This window comes from Sander vitreus, chromosome 8 (genome assembly GCF_031162955.1).
Source record: "Sander vitreus isolate 19-12246 chromosome 8, sanVit1, whole genome shotgun sequence".
In the NCBI taxonomy this organism is placed as follows: Eukaryota; Metazoa; Chordata; class Actinopteri; order Perciformes; family Percidae; genus Sander; species Sander vitreus.
The window spans coordinates 6478740-6501982 of record NC_135862.1 but is presented as its reverse complement, the minus strand read 5'-3'; the positions used below and the strand labels follow the sequence as shown (position 1 = coordinate 6501982).

Here is a 23243-nt window from a genome sequence, read left to right as displayed (position 1 = left end):
TCGCTTCAAAACTAGCCTTAAATCCTATGTTAAATCTCAGCCATGATGGAATGATGCAGTCGACTGGAAACATTAGCGGCTAACCACGCTGCCCTGCCCCAATTCACTGCATAATGGTGAAACGTTAGGTTTGCAGTCTATTCCTGTTTTCGATCTAAATAGCAAAACAACATGGGGCATCTCGGATTAGACCGTAACAACACAGGGCATGTCGGATTAAACAGTAACACTATTCCAATGTAACTGCAAACTATTATCTTCACTTAAGGTTACACACCCGACGAAACCATTTGCAAATTGCTTAAAAACAATTGTAATCAGACGTGGTAAACATCTGACCAATGTCGTAACGTAGGTTTTACCAAACCTAGCAAGCTAATTAGCTGTTAGCTGACGCACCTTTTGATTTGTTGCAGCACAGCAAAGAGGAGCACAGAAATACGTTTTGGGTTTTTTAAAACGCTTATAATTTAGGACAGATAAAAGTACAATAATAAAATGTGTATACATACACAAAACCGCAAAACGTAGGCCTTGAAAATATACATGTCTAATAATAAACTCCCATGTAAATAAAGTGCCGTGTGATGAACGTCAATTGTTGTCATTGTGCCAAGCACAGTCATCAATGCTCAACAACACTAATTTGTAGTGTGTGATGTATCTGTTTATAATTTACTTAAGTACGTGTGTTGCTTTGATAATTTGATTTGTCATGTGAGTGGCAAGGCCTATAACAAAGAACTGGCTACTGAACTGTTTATCAAGCTAAGTTGGCTAAATGACATCATGTTGGACAACTCATCCTGCCCTATTTAATAACGTAGCCTATGAATATGCGTTGTTTTCCCCAAGCAGTTACTAATTGTACTCCCCTTTTCTCTTCCTCAGCACCGTTTTCCCCATCCCCTCCTATTATTATTATTCTTTTGAGTATTCTTCATTGTCAAGCCGCCAAAGTGGAGAGTGCGATTGCAGAAGGGGGTGCTTCTCGTTTCAGGTAATAAACCAAAGCTTGAGCAGAAAATAACAACAATGACATATTTTTCTTTTTTCCCATGGTTAGCCCTTTGCTAGCTCTGCCTGTTGGGCAGGAAGTTCCGGCCTTTAGAACAAAACAGGATGTTGGAAAGCTCAAAATGGCTGTCAGACACTTATAATTGTGAGACCTTTTGAAAAGAGGGGCTGGGTAGACATACTGTACATGGGAGAATTTCTGTCCTGTTGGTTAAATATTGGTGGTGGCAGCACTGTCAACGGGATGTCTCGCACCCTGGATTAAGTCTTGAGATGTCCAGATTGAGGCTTCAAATGATTTGAGATACTGGATGTTAAATGTATAAATCAGCGGGGGAGATTTAAGGTTGCCATTTTATCGTGCACCTTCTAGTTTCACATGCTATTTGGCGGTTGGCAAATTGGTTGATCATTCAAATGAAATAAAATTTCGCTAGGCTTGCAGACACCCTGAATATACAAATCAGTCCCAGTCACCAGCCTATATGCTACATTGACTTGCAGTTCAACACACTGTCGTGGAAATGTGAGTATTAATAGACCATGATGTCTATAATCTAACAGCAGCAGCAGAGCAGTCAGTGTAAAGAACAACCTGTTCTGCTTTTCAACTGCACCTGAAACCATGCATGTCACCGTAGCTTTTGTGCATCACATAGTGTTTTGGTCATTGAAGTGACGTTATGTTTCATCCAATCCATTATCTAGAATCATGACAAATCTAATGATGATTTTCAATACTGATCACTGTTAGTTCATCTTCTGATAATTTAGGTTTACAGTGCATGCTTTCTGCTGATTGAAATTGACAATAGATGTATGTGTAAGCATTAAATCAGTAACTCTCAAACCAGGCAACATGTAGACTCTCCTCGGCTTTGCCCCACTCAGTTGACTGACTCGTGCATTAATGCACACGCCATCACCTTAGATGGGCTGCATTTGGCGTTGCTGTATGACTGTGTGCATTGCATCTCTGGCTCTCCCAACAGCTGATTGTGACAGTCACTTGAAAATGCATCATTCAATGTTTATTTATGAAGGTATTAGCCAGGCCAAGCAGTTATTCCTACATTCAATTTAAGTCAATGGTGTATTGGTTTTCTAACATCAGTTATAAAACCTAAAATATCTTCCTCAATACAAGTGCAAGGATACACCCAGTTAATAGTTCAGTCTATATACAACACATCTGAAGAAAAATAAATGTTATGTCTTTATGGCTGATTGGTATTGTATTCTTACAGAACAGTTTTCTAATTGTGTATTTTGGGCGGTTTTGAATTGTAAATTCAACTCATTTGTAAGCAGAGGCTGTTTTTCCTTAGTCTTTTGGGTGTGAATAATGGCTAAATGAATGCATAAGCAGAACAATTAATCTTCGAGCTTGTGCAGTGTTGCGTGTATCTAAAGTGTTCCCCTCCTTGTGTTTGCTTCTACAGTGCTTCTTCGGGGGGAGGAGGTGGTAGGGGCGCACCTCAGCACTATCCCAAGACTGTCGGCAACAGGTTTGTCATTTGGAATTTTTCTGGCGCATACTCTATGTATAGGGATTTAATTATTAGCACTACGGCACTAGTAGTGTCCCCCACCGCAAAAAAAGTGGACTGGACAACTCTGTTGATTAAAGGGCTCGAATTCCAGGAAACTTTGATTTGAATACTCAGAAGTCCTGTTACATGATGTCAGTCAACTGCAGATAGCACATGCATGTTTACCAACCGGGCAGTGTGGGATTATTTTTGCAACTAAGGGTAAAAAAGGAGGAACGTGTTTTAAAGGCCTTGCATTGGCAACGGAGTACTCCCACTTGTGTGAAGGGACAAATATTGTTTTGACGGCGCGTTATTATATCATTCAGCTAGGTCTGTCGGAACAAAGTAGTAGTGCCTCAGTGTAGTCGAATATAATTCAAATAATTTCTTTTTTTATAAATGTGTTGGCTAACATTTCTCGCCCTGGTCGACCCACATGTGAAAACGAAATGCTTTTCTCACGTCTGAACGATAAAGTTAGCGGGAGTGGGCAACACAAGGCATTGTGAGTAGGGCTGCAACTAACGATTGATTCCATTGTTGATGAATCTGCCGATTATTTTCTCGATTTTAAGAGATTAGTTCTATAAAGTGTCGGAAAAAAATGGGGAGGAAAAATGTCGCTCGGTGTTTTCCAAAGCCCAGGCTGCCGTTGTTATCATTAATTAGCTCGTTCTTGTTTCATGACTGCGTCGCAAATTATACGAGCTCAGCTGAGAGCCTAATGGAGAAAGCTAATGTTGACGTTAGCTAGCCCTTCAGTCGTCAGTCAGTTTCGACTTCATATATTAACTTCTATTATTCTACTTTGTTTAAGAATGCTTGATTCTGATTGGCTGGGAGGAGGGCATTAACCCGGGAGGAGGGCATTAACCCGGCAGGTTGCCCGCTGACTGAGCACAGCGTCATCAAATAGTAGATCAATACGCCGCTTGTATTTTTTTTTCTGTCACAGAAATTTCAAACATTGTAAAAATAAACCTTGTTTTAAAAAAAGTTTCTAAAATGTGTTGGAAATCTATCGGAGGGTCAGTCGATACATAGTTTCGCAAGTGAGATACAATGTAGCAACTACGTTATTAAACTAACGTGATCAGATGCAGCCTTGTGTGGTTGCTATATAAACTAATTAACGTTAGCTACAGTGGAGCTAACGTTATTGGCCGTAGTTCTAAACATTGCAGTGTTTTAAAAATGGACGAATTCATTGTCAATTTTAATATATTTGGAGGAGGGAAGACATTTGAGGACTGGTTAAAGAGCGACGAGGACGACGGAATGACAAAAGAAAAAGAGATCTGACAGATGAGGAGCTGCGTACAATTGAAGACGGGGCCCTTGAATCAAACACGAAAAAGGCAACTGCCTTTGCCATCAAGGTTTTCATCGAGTGGAAGAGCCAACAGAAGGATAGACTGACGGTGACAACTGACCCGGACTGTGGTTGCTATAGAAACTAATTAGCTACAGCTGAGCTAATGTTATTCACCGTAGTTCTAAAGGGGACTACTTTTTGAGGGAGATGAACTCAAACAGAGGATACATTTAATAAGCATGCTATACGAATAAGAAAAAGCATAATTATTAAAGTATTTGAATTGCTTTATTATGTTGGCAAGCAAGAAGTAGAATCAACGGGATAATCACCTCAAGGCAGGGCAATAAACAGTTTGATATGCCCGGCTTGTGGAAGGTTACCGCCCTCGACTTCGTCTCGGGGTAAGCCGTTTACAAGCCGGGCATATCAAACTGTTTATTGCCCTGCCTCTTGGTGATTATCCCTTACATAGCTATATTCACATTAACGTGACAATCTGCAAGAAACAGTTTGCCAATAAACGGCTAAAAATATTAAGTAAAAAGTAGTCACAGAGCTGTTTGGCAAGATAGCAATGCCGTTAGCATGGTGGCTAACACTAACGGTACATTTATGACATTTTGGCTGTACTTTCAAACATGCTGTCAGTGTGCTAACGGAGCACCGTTAGCCTTTACAACCCAGCCGCTTCACTACACTCGTTAGATAATGTTTAATTACAGGGTTCTCTGTTGATTTAGTTTTTTTTTTTTTTTTTGCTGTGTTCTCGTGGCTTAAAATGAATGTAAACAGATTGTTGTGCCAGAAATGCAATGTGCCATGTTGTATGGGCCCCTTTTTGAGGCTAAAGTTGGAATGCCCTCTAGTGGACAGAACGTATAACGACAACAACCACATGCTGATGTCGCTGGCCTGAGTAGTGCAGTAAGATTAATAATGGCCTCAATTTTAACGATAAGTATTATATATAATGAAATTCTAATGGTAATAGCATAGGGGACGATTACACCTGGGTTTTATTTGAAGAATTGCGGAGATGTGGTTCTTATTGTGGCCTTTCTGTGCAAGTTGGACACAAGTTGATAGATGGTGCACTACCTTGTAGTCTTGTAGTGCACCATTTGTATGAGTGTGCACTCACTTGTAAAATAAGTTGTCAATACATTGTGATTTACATATTTTTTTTATTTTTTATTATTCTGTCATTCTTACTATGTTTTCCTCCTGCACTGACGTTTCCTACATACCTTTTCTGCACATGCCTATATTCAGTCACAATGATGGAACGTTTAGAAAACTAAACAGAGGGGGCTTTTGGTGTTTTTCACAAAAACACCCCCCTTTATTCGCCAGGAGCAGCAGCGATAACGTTGGCTCTCTCATCCGCTGTGGAATTGATGCATTTGCATGATGTCTGTACAGCGCATTGCATGCCAATACTCACTCACATGTAGGGCTGAAACGATTCCTCGAATAATTCGATTACAAAAAATCCTCGAAGCAAAATTCTTTGCCTCGAAGCTTCGTTAAATCAGTGTAATTAAGGTTGTACGTCTCACTGTGTTTCCACACGGAGGATAATTACTAGCGCACACAACAGGTTGACGCTTCTGTGGACACAAGACCGCTTGTTTATAAACGGTCTGTGCACGAGACTGACGGCCCAGATTACAAATGAAGGAAGACGAAAATAGCGAGGGTCTAAGAGAAGAGACAGGCGAGAGAAAACGACAGAAAGTTTGGGATCATTTTAAGCTGCAAACATGCTGCTACTTCATCTAAGTAGAAAACATCCAGTCTACTCATCCATTCCACGGAGCGAACCCGACACAAGGTAGCTAACTGACGTCTGCGGCTCTCGTCCACCGCGCTGTTTTACACAACTAGCCTACAGCATGCTACTCTGCAAATAGCCATGTTTTACCAACAAGCTAAAACGAGAGCTGTCGGTTTGTAGTCTAACTGTTTACTAGTTTGCTACTAATCTTTGGAAACTTAGCTGCTGCCGGAGACAAACCGGCTCCTCCCCCCAGCATGGCCACTTAATATGCATGTGAATGACATCATCATGCCGGTGACATCTGCATTCTTTATTCTTTCTCCTCACTCAGTATTGGCCTTCTTAAAATGTGTCCCCCAGAACAGTGTAGTTGAGTAGCCCCGCTGTAAGCTTTGTACAGTCACATTTACCCTCTGGTTAGTGAACAGCTCTTTTGCATATCCAGTGCAAAGAGCCAGAGGCAAGAAGGGGAAGGGGGTGAAAAATATTAACATTTGGGCCACCAAAAATGTACTTGGAATTTGGCTATAAAAAATGTTGCTCTTTCAAAAGACAGGTTTTTTTTAGTAAACGGCAATAATAAATATTTACTATAGCTGTTTACTAAGTATTTCTTACTAAGTATTTCTTAACCGATTACTCGATTAATCGATGGAATAATCGGTAGAATACTCGATTACTAAAATAATCGATAGCTGCAGCCCTACTCGCATGCACTTTTCATCACAGAATAACACTTAGGCATGCAGGCCCACATTATTCCTTTCATATCTATAAAATTTCCGAAATGAAAGCAAAACTAATCACACTTTCTGTCTGACAAGTCCCGTGTGCACTAGACGCTATAGTATCAGGAATGTCATTTCTGTGACTCATTTGACCAAAACACTAACGTTTCTAAATTGTATTATTTTTTTTAGGTTGGTGTGGATGTGCGCGATCAGATGGCAAGTTGTGTGTTGACTGTTGAACTAAAAGACACACTGTCTAGGGAGAGATGGAGGGACAAATGTAATGCTCAAGGGGGACTTGGTGTCCTTTCGTTTGACAAAATGTGATAATGTAATCATTTGCACCATGATTTTTTTATTTATTTTTTTATAACCATTTAGTTTACTTGCCAAAAAAAAATGCTGAAATTGATTACACGGATCAGCATTTGTTTTATGCATTTAATGTTCAACGCTGCAGTTTATTTGCTGCTTACAACTCAAAAACAGCATCAGCTCGTGAAAAAACGATTTAGTTGCGGGAGTTGCTGACAGAAACCTGAAATTTAGTGTTGACTGGACTGAATGCACAGTGAAAATTTAACGTTTTTCTAAAATAGCAAACTGCTAAGTGTGCGCCAGTTTTGTGAGGTTTCAAGTTGTTAGATCTGGCTGTGACTAGTGTGTGGGGACTGCGTGTGTGCTTGCCGCTATAGGGATGACCCATCAGCGATAACGAAAGGATACAGAAGCTCTTGGGCCTCGGACTTGGCGGTTATAGTATCCCTAAAATTCCTGGCAGTGCTAGTGTTGAAGGATTTTGTGCTAGAACAATAACTGTATTTCAAAGGCAGTGTATTTTTATGTACCAGCCATGATGTCGCCACATTCTGCGATACTCAGTCTCTCTCTACCTCTCTCTACCTCTCTCTCTACCTCTACAGCGAGTTCCTGGGGAAAACCCCAGGGCAAAGCGTTCAGAGATGGGTTCCTTCACGAAGCACTAGACGAGATGTCAACTCCAGTAATGAAAAAGAGCGACACGATGCAATCTTCAGGAAAGTGAGGGGGTAAGGTTCAATCAAGCCTGTATGCGTATTTGAAGAGTTAATGGTCCATCCCCACTGACTAAAAGCATATATGTTTTTGCCACATCCTCCATGAATTTTCATCAAGACTAACCCAGATATAATAGTGTGCCAGAATTGTAATCGCTGAGTCCAATTCTTGCTAAAGTCACAAAACCCATCTGATTAACGGTTTGTGTGGTTTGGCTTGCCAAATTTCAGTTACACTTTTGAACAGTGTCTTGAACAAAGGTTACAGGATTCAGGCCAGGTTGACTTAAAGAAAATATCTAATTATTGTCAGAAAATTTATAAATCTAGATTCATAAAACCGTGCGTACGCACACCTGTAAGCAATGTTCCATTTATAAGTCGCAGATTACCCACAAGTGTGCGTATGGTAATCAGCCTCTTATCCCGCCCTGTACACACCCATTTTTAACCATAAATAGTCAATGCAAAGCACCTCATGAATGCTGATCTGTATGTTAATGGGAGTAATTAATTAGCTTCGATATACCAGACCTATATGATAAGATTTAACAGAACTATATTTTATATCCAAACAAGCCTTAGTGATAAAGTTCAAGATTATAAATAATATTTATATAAAACCCTTACTGTAGCTGTCTGCCATTTCCCTCTGGAAACAGCCGGTTGCCCCCAGAGTGGCGAGGACCTGTCTGAGGACCTGTATTTGGACCGGGATGGCACGGTTCCGGCGCGTTGCCCTCTCTACTGGACCCAATTCAGTACATATTTTAGATCCAAGAGCGCAGCTTTAGGGAATTTAAATTGGGGTATTAGCCAGTCATCGTCATGGTCCCTGAAGCCTCTTTCTCTCCTGATTCTTCCATTAGCGTAGTCCTCCTGCAGGGCCAGCAGTGCCATTATGCAGCATTACACACGGGTTCACTGCAGTATTTATATGTTTACAACAATTTGTGATCGTTAACACCTTGCCAAAATCACAGCATCAACTAATGGTACCCCCCACCCCGAGATACAATTCAAAGACGAAAGTGTAATAGGCAAACACACTTTTCTTCATGCAGGTTTTGTCACAAACAGTATTAAAGTTCGGACCGATAACGAGGACATTAAATGTAACGATTCGCGAGAGCTTAACAGCTGACAGATACATTAGTTATTTACACTGTGTTCTGCCGTTATCTAATGCTAGGGTATTTGATGCTATCCTGTATTCCATGCCGTCGGGCCATCTCCCTCCCCCTGTGCTCCGTAGCGGACAATGGGACGGCGAGACGAGCGCCCGATTTAAACATTAAGAACACATTTTTATTTAAGATTTGATTTGGATTTTACAAGGTGTTTTATGGAACAAGTATCACTCAGTACAAGCGCAAATGACACTGCTGGATTTAATCTTCAGGGTAACGTGGATGATATGGAGTGAAAAAAATGTGCGTGAGGCATCAACACTTGAAAATATTACGAGTAATTGTTATTCCCACATTTACTTTCTACAGTCTGACTTCAGTTCACCACCTCACCATCTGCGTCGCCCTAATTCCCATTGTCTCCAAAATGTGCGTACGCATGGGTCAGGAGTTTGCGTGGAGGATTGCACGTTCTCCCGTCAAGTTTGTTTTTTTATAAATCACAACCTTAGCGTGGGAAGTGCCGTACGCACATTTTCAGCCCCGTTTTGTGCGTACGCCACGTTTATAAATGAGACCCCAGGCGTTTAGAAAGTTAATCAATTGCATGATTTTCTGCTACTCGTGTATTGTTGCTGCTGCTGCTTCGTCACACACAGATGATTTTGTGAATCCAACGGTGACAGAGGGTTGAATTGCGTAGTTCTGCGGTCCCTGCAATGACATGTGCTTTGCTAACGGCACTCGAGCCATGTTCCCCCTCTGTGTCAGATGATGTTTACGAGTTAAAAAGATAAAGAGACGACAGAGTTTCTCCTTAGGAATTTAGACTAGCTGGTGGCCACCACAGGAGGCAGGTGTTAAACTACTGCCCATTAGATTGACGTACAGTCATTTAGCCACATTTAGATCAAATTGTTGTTTTATATACATAAATGAAAAAGTTAGCATCTGGATATCCCTCCACATCTTCCTGGGCATGATTCCTCTTGTTGCTAACATGCTTTTCTAAATTCCTGATTAGGACACCGATCCGACTTTTTCGGTACCAATACCTGGGCTTTGGGTATCGGTCGATACGAGTAAAGATCCGGATCAGTATCATAAATAAGCTGTATGCCTCTCTGTGTGGAAGTGACTAGAATCATTCTTTTGTGTATAAGGCAACATCAGGCCTGACTTAAACATGACTTACCTAACTTTGTAAAACAAAATGTAACAATATTATTCACGTTTGTGAAATGAGCTCCTGAGTTTTTCCTTATCATCTGGGATCATTCTTTTGTGTATAAGGCAACATCAGGCTTGACTTAAACATGGCTTACCTTACATTGTAAAATGATATGTAACAAATGAACACGGAGAGAAGTTAGCTACATTTTCTATATATATATATATATATATATATATATATATATATATATATATATATATATATATATATATATATATATATAAAATAAATCGTGCACCAGCACTTGGGAAAAAATCTTCAGAATTAAAAGGATATTCAATTGTAAACCTTTTTAAATGCAGAAACAAATTGGTCGAAATTAAACAGGAAATTAAAATTCCATTATATAGTATATAAACAGAATTGAATAGATGTGCCCCAATGGTACCGATACCCTGATCCAGTTTGAGTCGGTATCTGCCTGGTATCAGTATCGGTGCATCACTAGTCTGACATTATCTCACACTCTGCTCTCTGTAACAACCATCCCTGTAGAGGATGAGGAAGCCAATGTGGATAATGAGATTTAGTAAACAAAGCCTGTGGCTTTATAAACCATTATTAACTGCCGTCTGTTTCACTGTGTCACAGCAAATGAAGTGATGCTCCAGCTTTCTACAGAAGAGTGAGTGCTTAGGCGGTGAAGGGTTATAAGATGGTTCATGTGTCACAATTGAAGGAAGAGGGACTGATCAGACACCCAGTAGGGTGTCAAAACCTTGATAACATGTCGTGCTAACATCTTGATCTTGCATACTCCTCCTGACTTCCTCATCTTGCTGCCTCTCCCTTCCACTCTCTAGCATACTCAACAAACTCACGCCTGAGAAGTTTGACAAGCTATGCCTTGAGCTCCTGAACGTGGGCGTAGATTCAAAACTCGTCCTTAAAGGAATCATCTTGCTGGTAAGGGTACATTTTTATTCTTTAGTCCTTTGCTAAATGCAAATGTATTCATCCATTTTTTGGCTCCTACCTATACACCCTTTTAATGTCCGACTGGGCCCTCTCTGGTTTTCTCCCTTCTCTCCTCCCCCGCTGTGGTTTAGATTGTAGACAAAGCCCTAGAAGAGCCCAAGTATAGCTCGCTCTATGCTCAGCTATGTCTGCGCTTGGCAGAGGACGCACCAAACTTTGACGGCCCTTCATCTGAGATCCAAACATCCCAAAAGCAGAGCACAGTAAGTGTGGCTGTTCACCATTTTCTGCACAATGAAAGACATTTTTTTTATTTATTTTTTTAAGCCTTAAGCACATTTGTTCTCCGCCTTCTTATATTATATCGCTACTGCCATTTCTGTTCTGCTGAGCAGGCCGTAAAATAAATACCACTCTTCCCCTGATAAAAGCTGATGTTTTTTCTTAATGATTATATTATTGTTGTTATTAATACCTCCCTGCAACTCAATTGTGAAATGAATATTTGTCATTCATATGTATAACATTTCAGCAGTGAAAGCGAAACTCATCACACGTGCTGCCTGACTATAAAAGTTGTGTCCCGACACAAGATATTCTCCATATGTGCTTCTGTTGACAAGCTTTGCCTTGAGTTGCATAACCTATGGATGATGTTTTATTTTGCTATTATAGACCTTCAGAAGACTACTGATTTCCAAACTTCAAGATGAATTTGAAAACCGCACCAGAAATGTTGAAAGTGAGTGCATGTCATTGTGTGTACAGTATCTTTGAGCCCACTTCATCATAGCCTGTCCACTGCTTACGTCTGTTTCTTCTCTCCCTTCAGTCTATGACAAACATGACAACCCTCTTACTTCTGAGGAGGAGGAGCAGCGTTCCATTGCCAAGAGCAAGATGCTTGGCAACATTAAATTCATCGGGGAACTTGGTAAACTCGACCTCATCCACGAATCTATCCTTCATAAGTGCATCAAAACAGTACGTGCACTCTTTTTTATAGTTTTTGTTTGTTTTGAAGTTCCCTCCCTTTTTTTAAAAGACTGCACATCAAGAGTTGGACTCAAAAGAAATGCTGCATACCTTCACGAAGACCAGAGTACAGTACTTTGTATGACCCCTCTGCCTTCCCTCTCTCCTCAATCTTTTTCTGAAGCTTCTGGAAAAGAAGAAGAGAGTCCAGCTCAAGGATATGGGGGAGGATCTGGAGTGCCTCTGTCAGATAATGAGAACCGTGGGGCCGAGACTTGACCATGAGAAAGCAAAGGTAACCGTGCCAGCCTTTCATGGCACCAGAACCATCTGGAGAGGCTGTAAACCGTAGAACAGCCTCTCCAGATGAGAGTAACGTTGTGTGTCTGGCAAATGTCAAATTCAACAACACAGAGACCACAAACTTGCAAACACTTTTTTCATGGCCTTTTTTGTAATTGAGCGAGTTACTTATGATTTTGCATTGCAGAAGTAAAATCTTTACTTTAAAAAAAAAAAAGCTTTAGTAAAGAACTTACAGTTACTATAAAATGATCAGGGCGCTCAACGCAAACCAGACATTTAACGTTTTGGTTTTGGCTGGCTAGTTTTTTTTTATTTTTTTTTTTTTTTTTATATATATAAATACTCTGCCGGCCTCTTTTCTCTGTGCCTTTTGTGGTCCTGTCTGGGTCGACTGTCATGTCAGGGCCTTGCTAAGCTCACCGTCTGGCTGCACACAGCCTCACCTAAAGCCCCACTTGGCTCACAGCCAGTGCTAACCTAAATGCTGCTGCCATACTGTATGTACAAGGTCTGCCTGTCCTCACTCCCCTCTCTCCACCCTCTCCACCCTTTCTCCAGTCTTTAATGGATCAGTATTTTGGCCGTATGCGATCCTTAATGAACAACAAGGAGTTGCCCGCTAGGATCCGCTTCCTGCTGCAAGACACAGTGGAACTGCGAGAAAACAACTGGGTCCCCCGCAAGGCTTTCATTGACAACGGACCAAAGACGATTCACCAGATCCGTCAGGAGGCAGTGAAAGTGAGTCCAGCGAAATGATGGCGCTCCTTGTTCAGATTAATAGTTAATGTCCAACATCCGAAGCCGAGGTTGAGGCATGCCTGTGTTAACGGGTGCCATAAATAAACCTGTAACATTAAAACCCTCTCTCCCTTACAAAGAAGCAGTTTCTGCACATCAGCAAGCAGCCCATTGTGAGAAATGTGAGTCAGCAGGACATTGTCCTCACACAAAAATATGCACAGGATGTAATTTAAGTTTCCGGCTTGATAAGAAACATGTCGTTTAGTGTTGAATATGGAACGCCCTCGTGTTAATGTTGGAAAGAAACTTCTGGGTTGAACTTGTAATCATGTTTATTTGACAGTTTAAAGACATTATCTCTGTTCTGTGTGTTCCTGTAGGATTTGGGTGTTTTCATCCCTGCACCCATGTCTCAGGGGATGAGGATGGACTTCTTCCTGGAAAGCCCCTTCATGCCCAACAGAATGAAACTGGACAGGGAGACTCTCGGGGGATTGGCCGATATGTTTGGGCAGATGCCAGGTATAGGCTATGTTCCTCGGTGTCTCTGCCTTTTGTAGCTACACCTCGTCATGTTTTTATTTCCTTTTCATGTTGTCGATGTTAAAACTGGACTGACTTTTTATTCTTACAAGCATTATACAGCTGTTTATAAGTAAGTTACGTCAAGAATAATGCATTTTGAAGTTGTTGTGGTACACAAAATGATGAGCTTAAAGTGATACAACATGGTTTGATCTATTTTTATGATCACCTTTGGGTGGTCATTTCATATAATACTCCCAATGTGTCTTCTGCTTGGACCCACTCTTCCGTGTAAAATCTCTAATAACATCATCTCTGTACTTTGTGTACTCAGGCAGTGGGATTGGAACTGGCCCGGGTGTTATTCAGGATAGGTACTCGCCCACTATGGGACGCCATCGCACCAACCCGCTCTTCAACGGCCACATCGTCCCTCAACCACAGTCACAGTTTGACGCAGGGCCAAAGTCTTTTGTTAAGTCCAACCAGGTAATCCTGCTAACAGATTATTATTATTATTATTATTATTATTATTATTATTATTATTCTTCTTCTTCATGCAAACAGTGATTGGTGTTTCTTGAACGATTCAATTGAGGTAAAAGTTTGAAAGTTATCCACTGTGCTCATGTGACCTTCGACAGGTTCAGAACCAGCATTTCCTCAACCAGAACCAGAACCACATGGCCCAGCAGCAGGTCCAGTCCAAGGACATGCCTCCACGATTCAGCAAGAAAGGACAGCTCAATGCAGATGAGGTAACTGGAACTACTTCGTAGCTGTGATACAGGATATGGACAAAAGCGTAACAAATGTTTTGTCCTGAGGGGTACTAAACAATATATAGCTTATAATTGAATTTGAATAAAGTTGAAAGGCGCACCAAGCCGGATTTTTGTTGTTAAAGTACCGCTCAAGGTAAAACGTATATATCATACTGTCCTGCCTGCAGGTTGTTCAAGTCTCCATGCCCAGTGATTATAAAAAGACGCGTTATTCTGAGGAATACAACCTGCTACCAGTCTTTCTTCTACCATGTACTCTTTGATCTCCATCTTTCTTATCCTTCCTCCACTCCTTCTCCTCTTCTCTTCAAACTGGCAGCTGGTCCGCTGACTGCGATTATGAGATATGAGGGCATGGATGTAGCCAATGGGCAGATTAAGTTTGGTTTTTTTTTTCTTTTTTTTTAAAAGAGCATAACCAGTACTAATTTATGTTTTGTGTTCATGTGTTTCTGGTCCCCCAGATCAGCCTCCGGCCTGCTCAGTCATTCCTCCTCAACAAGAACCAGGTACCCAAACTCCAGCCCCAGATCCCCACCATGATGCCTCCCAGCGCCCAGCCCCCACGTACTCAAACCCCCCCTCTGGGACAGGTAAGAGACGGTCCCTTCTCACAGTTTGCCTCTTGGTTATTTTTAACTGTCATAAACATAGATGAGACAGTAGACACACAATGAAAGAATACTACAACAACAACAAAAGTGTGAAAGAAAATGTTTTGAGAGAAAACTTGTTACTTGTAACAAACAACATTTATATAGATCACAAACTTTTATTCGATGCACAGCTCGTGTCCACCATTTCCAACAGCAGAACAGATTACCACACCTAACCTGCACACACCGGGAAGCACCTTGTGCCGTACCGAACGGTGTAGAGGGGCAATAATATGTTAGCGAAAACAGTGAAAGGAAAAAAGAATCCTGGCCAAACCCAATCATCATCAAATGTTATGTTTTCTTGGTGGAACCATATCTGTAATAACGGCATGACCTTTTGCCCCAGCCTCCACAGCTTGGCCTGAAGACCAACCCTCCGCCCATCCAAGAGAAACCTCAGAAGATAAACAAGAAACCACCTCCTGCCAAGGAGGAACTGCTTAAAATGACGGTAGGCAAAAAACTGCTGCAATATATAAATAATGGAAAATTGTTCTACAAAAAAAGACTGCAAGGAGTGCAATAAAGAGGAGGAATCGGGAAGGCAAAACAGCCTATTGCCCCAACCTACATTTCCATACTGATGGCACCACTTGGTTAGACTACAAAATGTTGAACAAACCTTCCCAAACCCATCTTGAAGAAGGTAGTATGTACCAAAAAAGTTAAATAATATACCTAAAATAAGATTTAATTAGGAACTTTCCTTTTTTCTCCTTTCTGTAAAGACCACAAAGTTATTCAGATCATGAGACTTATCGGCTGCTTATCTTTTTAGAAGTAGCACTTTTGTGTTGTCATTGGTCCGCGACCGAGCAGCTGAGTTTTAATTTTTCACACATAGTGATCCAACTGGCCACAGCTCATTTCTGTGTGCTCTAATCTCCACTTCAGGAGGCAATGGTGACTGAGTACTTGAACAGTAAGAACCTGACCGAGGCTGTGAGCGGCGTGAGGGAGATGAAGGCTCCCAAGCACTTCCTGCCGGAGATGCTGAGTAAGATCATCGTGTGTTCCCTGGACCGTCCCGATGAGGACAAGGAGCACGCTAGCACTCTGATCCACACGCTCCGCACTGAGGGCCTCATCACTGGAGAGAACTTCATGCAGGTACAAACATCCAGCATTCCTTTTTATATCCGACTCAAACTAGTCTCGCATTGCCAGACCTTCCTCCACAGCACTGCGGAGGAAGGTCTGGCTAGTCCACACAGCATTCCAGGATAGGAGAAAAAAGTGCTCTGGTTTATTGGCATTTCTTTAAACGGAAGAAGCAGAAAGATATACAACAAAGCAAAGCAATGGAGTATAAAGTGAAAAAAAATAAATAAATAATTAGAACAGACACAACCGTTAAGAATAATAAAAGCAGTATTAAACTAGGAGGAAACAATAAGTAAAATTCATATGTTGACTTTACAAACTAGCAGAATAAATGTATTATCAATACTTTTAGTGCGTATATGTGTTGACAATTCAGTGTTTTAGCTGCATAGTAAAAGATGTATATGTGTTTAACTGATGTGGTTTGGGATTGAATTCCACTCTCTTGACCCTCTGATGGACCAGGCTGACTGACTAAAAGAACTTTTCCGCAGCGGATAGGAGGCCTGAGTTTGTAGTTATTTCGAGGGGAATGATTATGAAGTTGGTAACATCATGATTCATTCGGTGGCATTTCCTCTCCTGCAGGCTTTCCTCAACGTCCTGGACCAGTGTCCCAAGATCGAGCTGGACGTGCCCCTGGTGAAGTCCTACCTGGCCCAGTTTGCGGCTCGGGCCATCATCGCAGAGCTGGTGAGCGTGGCGGAGCTGGCTCACCCCCTGGAGAACGGCACACACTTCCCCCTCTTCCTGCTTTGCCTGCAACAGACGGCCAAGCTGAAGGACCGCGAGTGGCTCACCGATCTCTTCCAGCAGAGCAAGGTCAACATGCAGAAGATGCTCCCAGGTACTTAATGCTCCTGCCGCAGAAAGAAACATACCAACACAGCATCCAACCGATTTTTAAATCTTTACAGATATTTTATCATTATTCTTGGGGTGCTGTGGGTAGGGCTGCACGATTATGGCCAAAATGATAATCACAATTATTTTTGATCAATATTGAGATCACGATTATTTGTTGATTTTAACCAGAACAAATGTTATTGTCACATAGGCTAATTATAACTGCTTTCACATCCATATTGTGCTACATTCCTCCTTTGTTGAAGGATACTATGAAGGAGTATGCCATTTCAGCGGTTGTGCGACCGCTTTCCACACTTGCGCGTTTGCCGTGAAAAGATACAGGTAACGCAATTTTCTGTTCACGTTAACGGCGCATGTTAAAATCCCGGTATCTACCGGACGAAATAGCAACTCGGATTTCTGTGCCTCATTACGGTGCCACTTAAATGTCTGCGTTGCACTCTGATGCTCCAAAACAGACGTTAGAGGCAACAGAAACATCGCTGCATGTCACGCTAGTAAACACTAATAACATGTTACACAGCAGGTAACGTTAGCCTACCGTTAGCTGCAGTAGTAACTGGATTAAACACGGCTAAAATGCTGACAGCTAAACGGTGTAGTGTGACTGTATTTCACTCTAGAGGATTCCAACAGCGGGACGTACAACAGTCTGCCGCTAAAGCTATGAGCTAAAAGACTCAAACTAGCACTGGTCACTGCTGTTGTCTGAAAAACAACACAGACGGGACAAAATGTTGCGTTTACTGGTAAGCTGGTAAACCTCGTGACCGACTTACGACTATTCTCTTAATACATCCATGCTTATGACCGACTGCTATCTGTTTTGGAATTTTCCTGACGTTACTCTGTTCTCTGTGACTGTCTACATCTAAACTAAGCTGCGCGGTGCAGGGAACAACTCTGATTGGCTCATGGAGACACGTGATCAGAGAGTGGTTTACGGAGCGCTCTATGAACGGGATGACGCATTTTAAATATCGCTCGATCGCGTGAATTTCATCGTGGGAAGCCAAAATCGAGATCGTGATTAAAATTTGATTAATTGTGCAGCCCTAGCTGCGGGGTGGTGGTGTTGCTGAATAAATAAAAACATTGATTTACACATCACACAACTATTTAGAAACCGCCAAAAATGGGGACAAGGTTGCGCGACTTTGGCTACATTGAACGCGCAACGTATGCGGACCATTAGCGGAGCGCATGTGCTGCGGAATGTATGTTTTAACTGACTTCACCTGCTGCGCACACACGGCGTAGGATTGTGTCAGTCAAGGCGCGATGGAGAGCTTTTGCTTTGGGATTGTTGTGGTTTCTTCAGGTTTTGGGGCTGGCCCAGCGCTGTGAAAACGTCAATTTACTGTCAGCGGTTATCCGAGGACGCAGGTGAGGGGAAACAAGAAATAAAAACAGAAACTCTCAAAATGAAACTGCCAATCTGCTCATTCACAGTCATTAAGTCATTTCCTGTATATCGGCAGTTCATTTAAAAGAAATAGTGACACTTTATAACTAATTTCTGTGTAAAAGGGCCGCACCCACCTCGCGTAATAAGGGGAAACGCTGACATCCCACCGAGGGAACAGATGTTACCATTGTGTCCCCTTTTTAATTGGGCTGGCTATTGTTAAAAAAATGTTCCGTACCGATACCAATTCAGTGACTTTGATACGGGTTCCTGAACAATACATTTTAATACCAATTTTAACAAAACAAATGACAACATTACGGCACAAATCTTTTCTTCTTTTTTTTTTCATCTCCTACTACCTGAGCCCCGTCTGTGCGTAACGTAGGGCTTTTCCTGCGTGTCTCTACGATGTGTAACGTTAGGCAGCCAATCACAAGCATTGTTAGCTCTTGGTAGAAGCATGCTGCATGCTTATTGACTCACTGACGCTGATGAGATTTACTCCTTAGGTATTTGGTATTGAATGACGAGGCGTTTTTCAATACTCGATACTATGGAGGCAATTTGGTCGGTGCCTAAAAAAAAAAAACAGGGTTTCTGCTGGTTTCACCAAGTCAAATTTAAGACTTTTTAAGACCATTATGCATGAAATTTAAGACCTATATCACAACATCAAAGTCAGGTGTCAAGAGTCCGGAAACATCATCTGAAATAATTACCCTATTTCTTCATCGGCATTATAGGACTGGGGTCTAGATTGGCTGCAATATAAGTTGCATGTTTGTTTCCTTTGTAGTCTTAATACAGAAAATTATATTTGGACTAGCAACAGAACTGCAACACCACAGAATTAAAAAAAGAAATCATTCTAAAGCGCTGCGGGAGCATTTCAATGAGCATTTCTGTAGAGGGAGCGTTACATTGACATTGGAAAAAGACCTGTTTCAAATTATTTAAGACGCAACACTATACACCAGACTTTTTAACCCCGCGGAAACCCTGAAAAAGTATTGAATTCGGTACCCAGCCCTGCTTCTGAATAACTGACTTGTTCTTCCTGGCAGAAATCGATCAGAACAAGGACCGCATGCTGGAGATCCTGGAGGGGAAGGGCCTGAGCTTCCTGTTCCCGCTGCTGAAGCTGGAGAAGGAGCTGCTGAAACAGATAACGGCAGACCCCTCTCCACAGTCCATCTACAAGTGGATTAAAGACAACATCTCGCCCAAGCTTCACACTGACAAAGGCTTTGTCAACATCCTCATGACCAGGTAAATGTACAGCCGGTGTGTTTCAAGTTAATTTTGATGAACATTGAGGCCCAGTTTCAGTTGATCAATTAATGGATTTAACATTTAAGTGCAAGGCCAGTGAAAGGGGTCTGTCAGGCTTTTTTTGACCACTACATAATTTGCATCCCCACTGCCTAGGGCTGCAACTAGTGATTATTTCTGTTATCGGTTCATCCACCCATTATATTCTCCATTTATCGTTTGGTCGTATTGTTCAGGTGCCACCTGAAGTTCCGCTGGATGTCCCTCGTTTCGGCCCGATGTCCGTTACCTTCCGCTTCCTTTGTGTTGGCATTTTAAACTTGGGTTGATTTATGAAGACTAGGAATGGTTAACTGCTCCTCAGATCTCTGCAGGGTAAATCCAGACAGCTAGCTAGACTGTCTGTCCAATCTGAGTTTTCTGTTGCACGACTAAAACAACCTTTGAACGTACACGTTCCACCAAAACTAGTTCCTTCCCGAGGCTATTTTGCAGCGGCACCGTGGCTGCGTCCAGCGCTTAGCGCCACCCATGACTATTGTGATTGGTTTAACGAATTGCCAATAAACCAGAGCACGTTTTTCTCCCATCCCGGAATGCTGTGTGGACTAGCCAGACCCTCCTCCGCAGCGCTGTGGAGGAAGGTTCTGGCACTGCGAGACTTTAGCTTTAAAGTAATGGACCACTGTCTTCTGCTCTTGTCCCAGTTTCCTCCAGTACATCTCCCAGGAGCTGTGCATGGGCGAGGCCGACGAGCAGCTGGCCGCCCCTTCCAAAGAGCAGCTGGAGCAGGAGAAACAGCTGCTGCTGGCCTTCAAGCCCGTCATGCAGAAGTTCCTGCACGACCACACCGAGCTGCAGGTCAGCGCTCTCTACGCCTTGCAGGTGCACTGCAACAGCAGCGCCTTCCCTAAAGGTACAGTACTCCCAAGTCTTGGGCAATCCACTAGAGCTAGACCCATATAGCCGCTATGAACTTATTGCAAATATGTCGGTGTACATGTGAGACAATAGTAATTGCAGTACGTAAATGCCAATATAAGTTTGAGGTAGTTAAAAAAGTGTCTCCGTTACATAGTTTGTCCACCAGAGAGCGCTGACAACAGTGAATTGTCACGCTCTGTAATTAATTTGGTCATAATTCTTGGTCAAATATGTATTCATGGGGGCACCTTGATAGCTCACCTGCTAGAGCGTGCACCCCATGTACGAAGGTTTAGTCTTAACGTCAGCGGCCGACCTGCAGCCCTTTGCTGCTGATGTCATTTCCCCTCTCTCTTCCATTTCACATCTCAAGCTGTCCTGTCTAATAAAGGCCTAAAATGGCCAACAACAAAAAAATGTATTCATTAGGGCTGTCAATCGATAAAATTATTTAATCACACAATTATCCTAGTTAACTCACAATTAATCACACATTAATTTAATTGCACATTTTTTAACATCTGTTCTAAATGTACTTTTAAGAGATTTTTTTCAAGTTTTTAATGCTGAAGTGGTATTTGAGACTCAACTACCCCATTGGGAACTCGATTCACATCGACGGTACATGCAAAGACCTTTAGTCTTGTGGAGAGAACCATCTGGAAGGGCTTCAACACTGAACCTGCCATTCAAAAGACCCTTTTCTTCATCCATTTTTGTTCCGCTCAAGGAGCTGTGTTTCTGCTAGCCGTCCACTCCTGTTCATGGACGTATTATAAGATCCGACCCGCTCTCGTTCTGCCGTCTCGTCCCTGCCCCAGGAATTTGCGTTAACTCGTTATTGTCTTCATTATGACAGCCCGAGTATTCCTGTATAAGAATGGATATTGACTGGTTTCTGTTGAGATATGCTGTCTACAGTTACAAGTACAGCAGCACTGGTTAAAACTAACATTTTGTCACTAAAGCAACAAATCATACTTTTTATTTTGCTAGTAGAAACAAAATCACGTGTTTTTTTTTTTTATGTGAAGACCTTCATTAATGGCCTTTTTATTCTTTCCACTAAGGCATGCTGCTGCGCTACTTTGTCAACTTCTACGACATGGAGATCATTGAAGAAGAAGCCTTCCTTGCATGGAAAGAAGACATTAGCCAGGAATTCCCTGGAAAAGGAAAATCTTTATTCCAGGTACAGTAATGCCATCACAGTGGGAGTTTATTTTTCCCAAACATTTGCGGTAACGGGGATTGCGCTCATGAAATATACATTGCCACTTGATTTGTGTGACTGAATATCCTCAGCTATGTATACACTAGGGATGCACCGAATCCAGATTTTTGGGGTCCGGCCAAATACCGAATCCACTGGTTAAGATTCTGCTGAATCTGGAACCGAATACCAAATCCTACTCCCATCCTCAGTCCATTACCACAGTAAACACATTAATGAAGTAAACAAATGGTTAACACAAGTTTTTAGCTGTGACTGGCCTTCCTTTGCCGTACCTGAAGTTGCTGCATTCTGGCTGCTGTCTGTAGATTCCTTCATGCACAACTCGTATTCTTTCGGATGTCTCATACGCAAATGTTTTAACAGCGGCGATGTTGTGTATTGTTTAGGGTCCTCGCCACCACGGGACAAATCGGCATCGCTAATTGAACATGTAGCCGGACTTGAACGGCCTTCTTTTGACTGAAAGCACTGCCAAACGACACTTTTTCTGCTCACGAGTTCCATTTTCACTTTCTCCCAGCCTACTGCATTGAACGCTCCACCTACGTAAACGCCTTCCCGTAATCAACGGCGGCGTCATTACGTCGACCAGCGTAGCGCACTTAGTGCGAACTTAGGGTTCGATTAGGTGGAAAAAAAAATGTTAAGGTTCGGCAGAAACTGAACCCCGTCAAAAAACCCAATATTCAGCCGAATCCTGGATTCGGTTCATCCCTAGTATACACATCATGTACACACCTTTTTTGTACAAGACTGACAGTACTGTATATGTGAATTTTTTTTGTTTTCCCTCCGTCAGGTCAACCAGTGGCTCACCTGGCTGGAGACAGCGGAGGAGGAGGAGTCAGAGGAGGAAGCAGATTGAGAAACCGAGATGAAGCATCATGGTGTAGAAGATCGACCTTATCTTATTAGTACACTCGCCTTTTTCATTTTATTTAACTCCATTCTTAATGTAACCACTACCACATGGCACTTAGCTGCTTCTGTTATGCAAAATATAAACGGTAAGCTTGTACCTGTAGGGCCTCATGTGTTACCACCCGTTACCGTGACGACGGGCTGAGAAGCATCATTTGATCTGTTGCCTAACGGATGTTTGATTTTGGATCTTGTGTCCTGATCAGCTGCATGAATTCTAAAGTCTGGAGTGGCTCAACCATCTGTTTGGGTTTTTTTTGTCTTCTTTTTGAAATTTGTAACTTTTTTTCACTGTATTGTTTTTTTTTTTTTTTTTTTTTTTGATTTCCACTTAATTTTTACTGATTGGAACTTCCCCAGTGGGAAACTGCTTTATTTAAGAACGCGTAGGATTTCCCCCTAAATAAATCAAATGAGTGGTCATCTTCGCTAATGTTAAACGCATAAGACTATTACCAAAAGGTCTTGTCAGTGACGAGCTTAGTGATCCCATGTAAGGGCCCAGGCTGGATTCCCTTCCATCACACTCATGTGATCCTTCAAAACGGCAAAGGAGATTACAAATCAACAGACAGGCTGCAGATTGATCTATATAGTAAAAAAACAAAGACAATATGCGACATTCAGTATTTTGTTTCAGAAAGTATGATGGATGAAAAGGGGGGGGGGGCCCACTGAAGTCAGAGTGAAGCATAAGCTGGCAAAGCATTTCAAAATGAATTAATGTGTGTTTAGTCAACCTATGCTTACTAAAAAAAACACGTTTCCGCTTTTTAATTAAATAAAAGTGCTCTTGTAGTCGCTGATAAT

General features: G+C 41.9%; 1 protein-coding gene and 1 non-coding gene across 2 annotated transcripts; both read left to right on the top strand.

The window, feature by feature from the left end:
• Positions 1–895: 895 nt before the first annotated feature.
• eif4g2b (eukaryotic translation initiation factor 4, gamma 2b) lies at positions 896–23234 on the top strand. The gene is made up of 21 exons (XM_078256521.1): positions 896–1000; positions 2460–2525; positions 7305–7430; positions 10586–10688; positions 10832–10963; positions 11376–11442; positions 11533–11684; positions 11860–11970; positions 12540–12722; positions 12863–12904; positions 13106–13247; positions 13585–13739; positions 13895–14008; positions 14500–14628; positions 15041–15145; positions 15589–15804; positions 16387–16645; positions 19144–19348; positions 20059–20267; positions 21346–21467; positions 22312–23234. Exons 7-21 carry the CDS (start codon positions 11601–11603, stop codon positions 22375–22377), a joined length of 2142 nt encoding a protein of 713 aa, XP_078112647.1. The 5' UTR covers positions 896–1000; positions 2460–2525; positions 7305–7430; positions 10586–10688; positions 10832–10963; positions 11376–11442; positions 11533–11600; the 3' UTR covers positions 22378–23234.
• LOC144522794 (small nucleolar RNA SNORD97) lies at positions 14218–14391 on the top strand. Its single transcript, XR_013502449.1, has one exon. It is a non-coding gene; the product is annotated as a small nucleolar RNA SNORD97 (small nucleolar RNA).
• Positions 23235–23243: the final 9 nt, after the last annotated feature.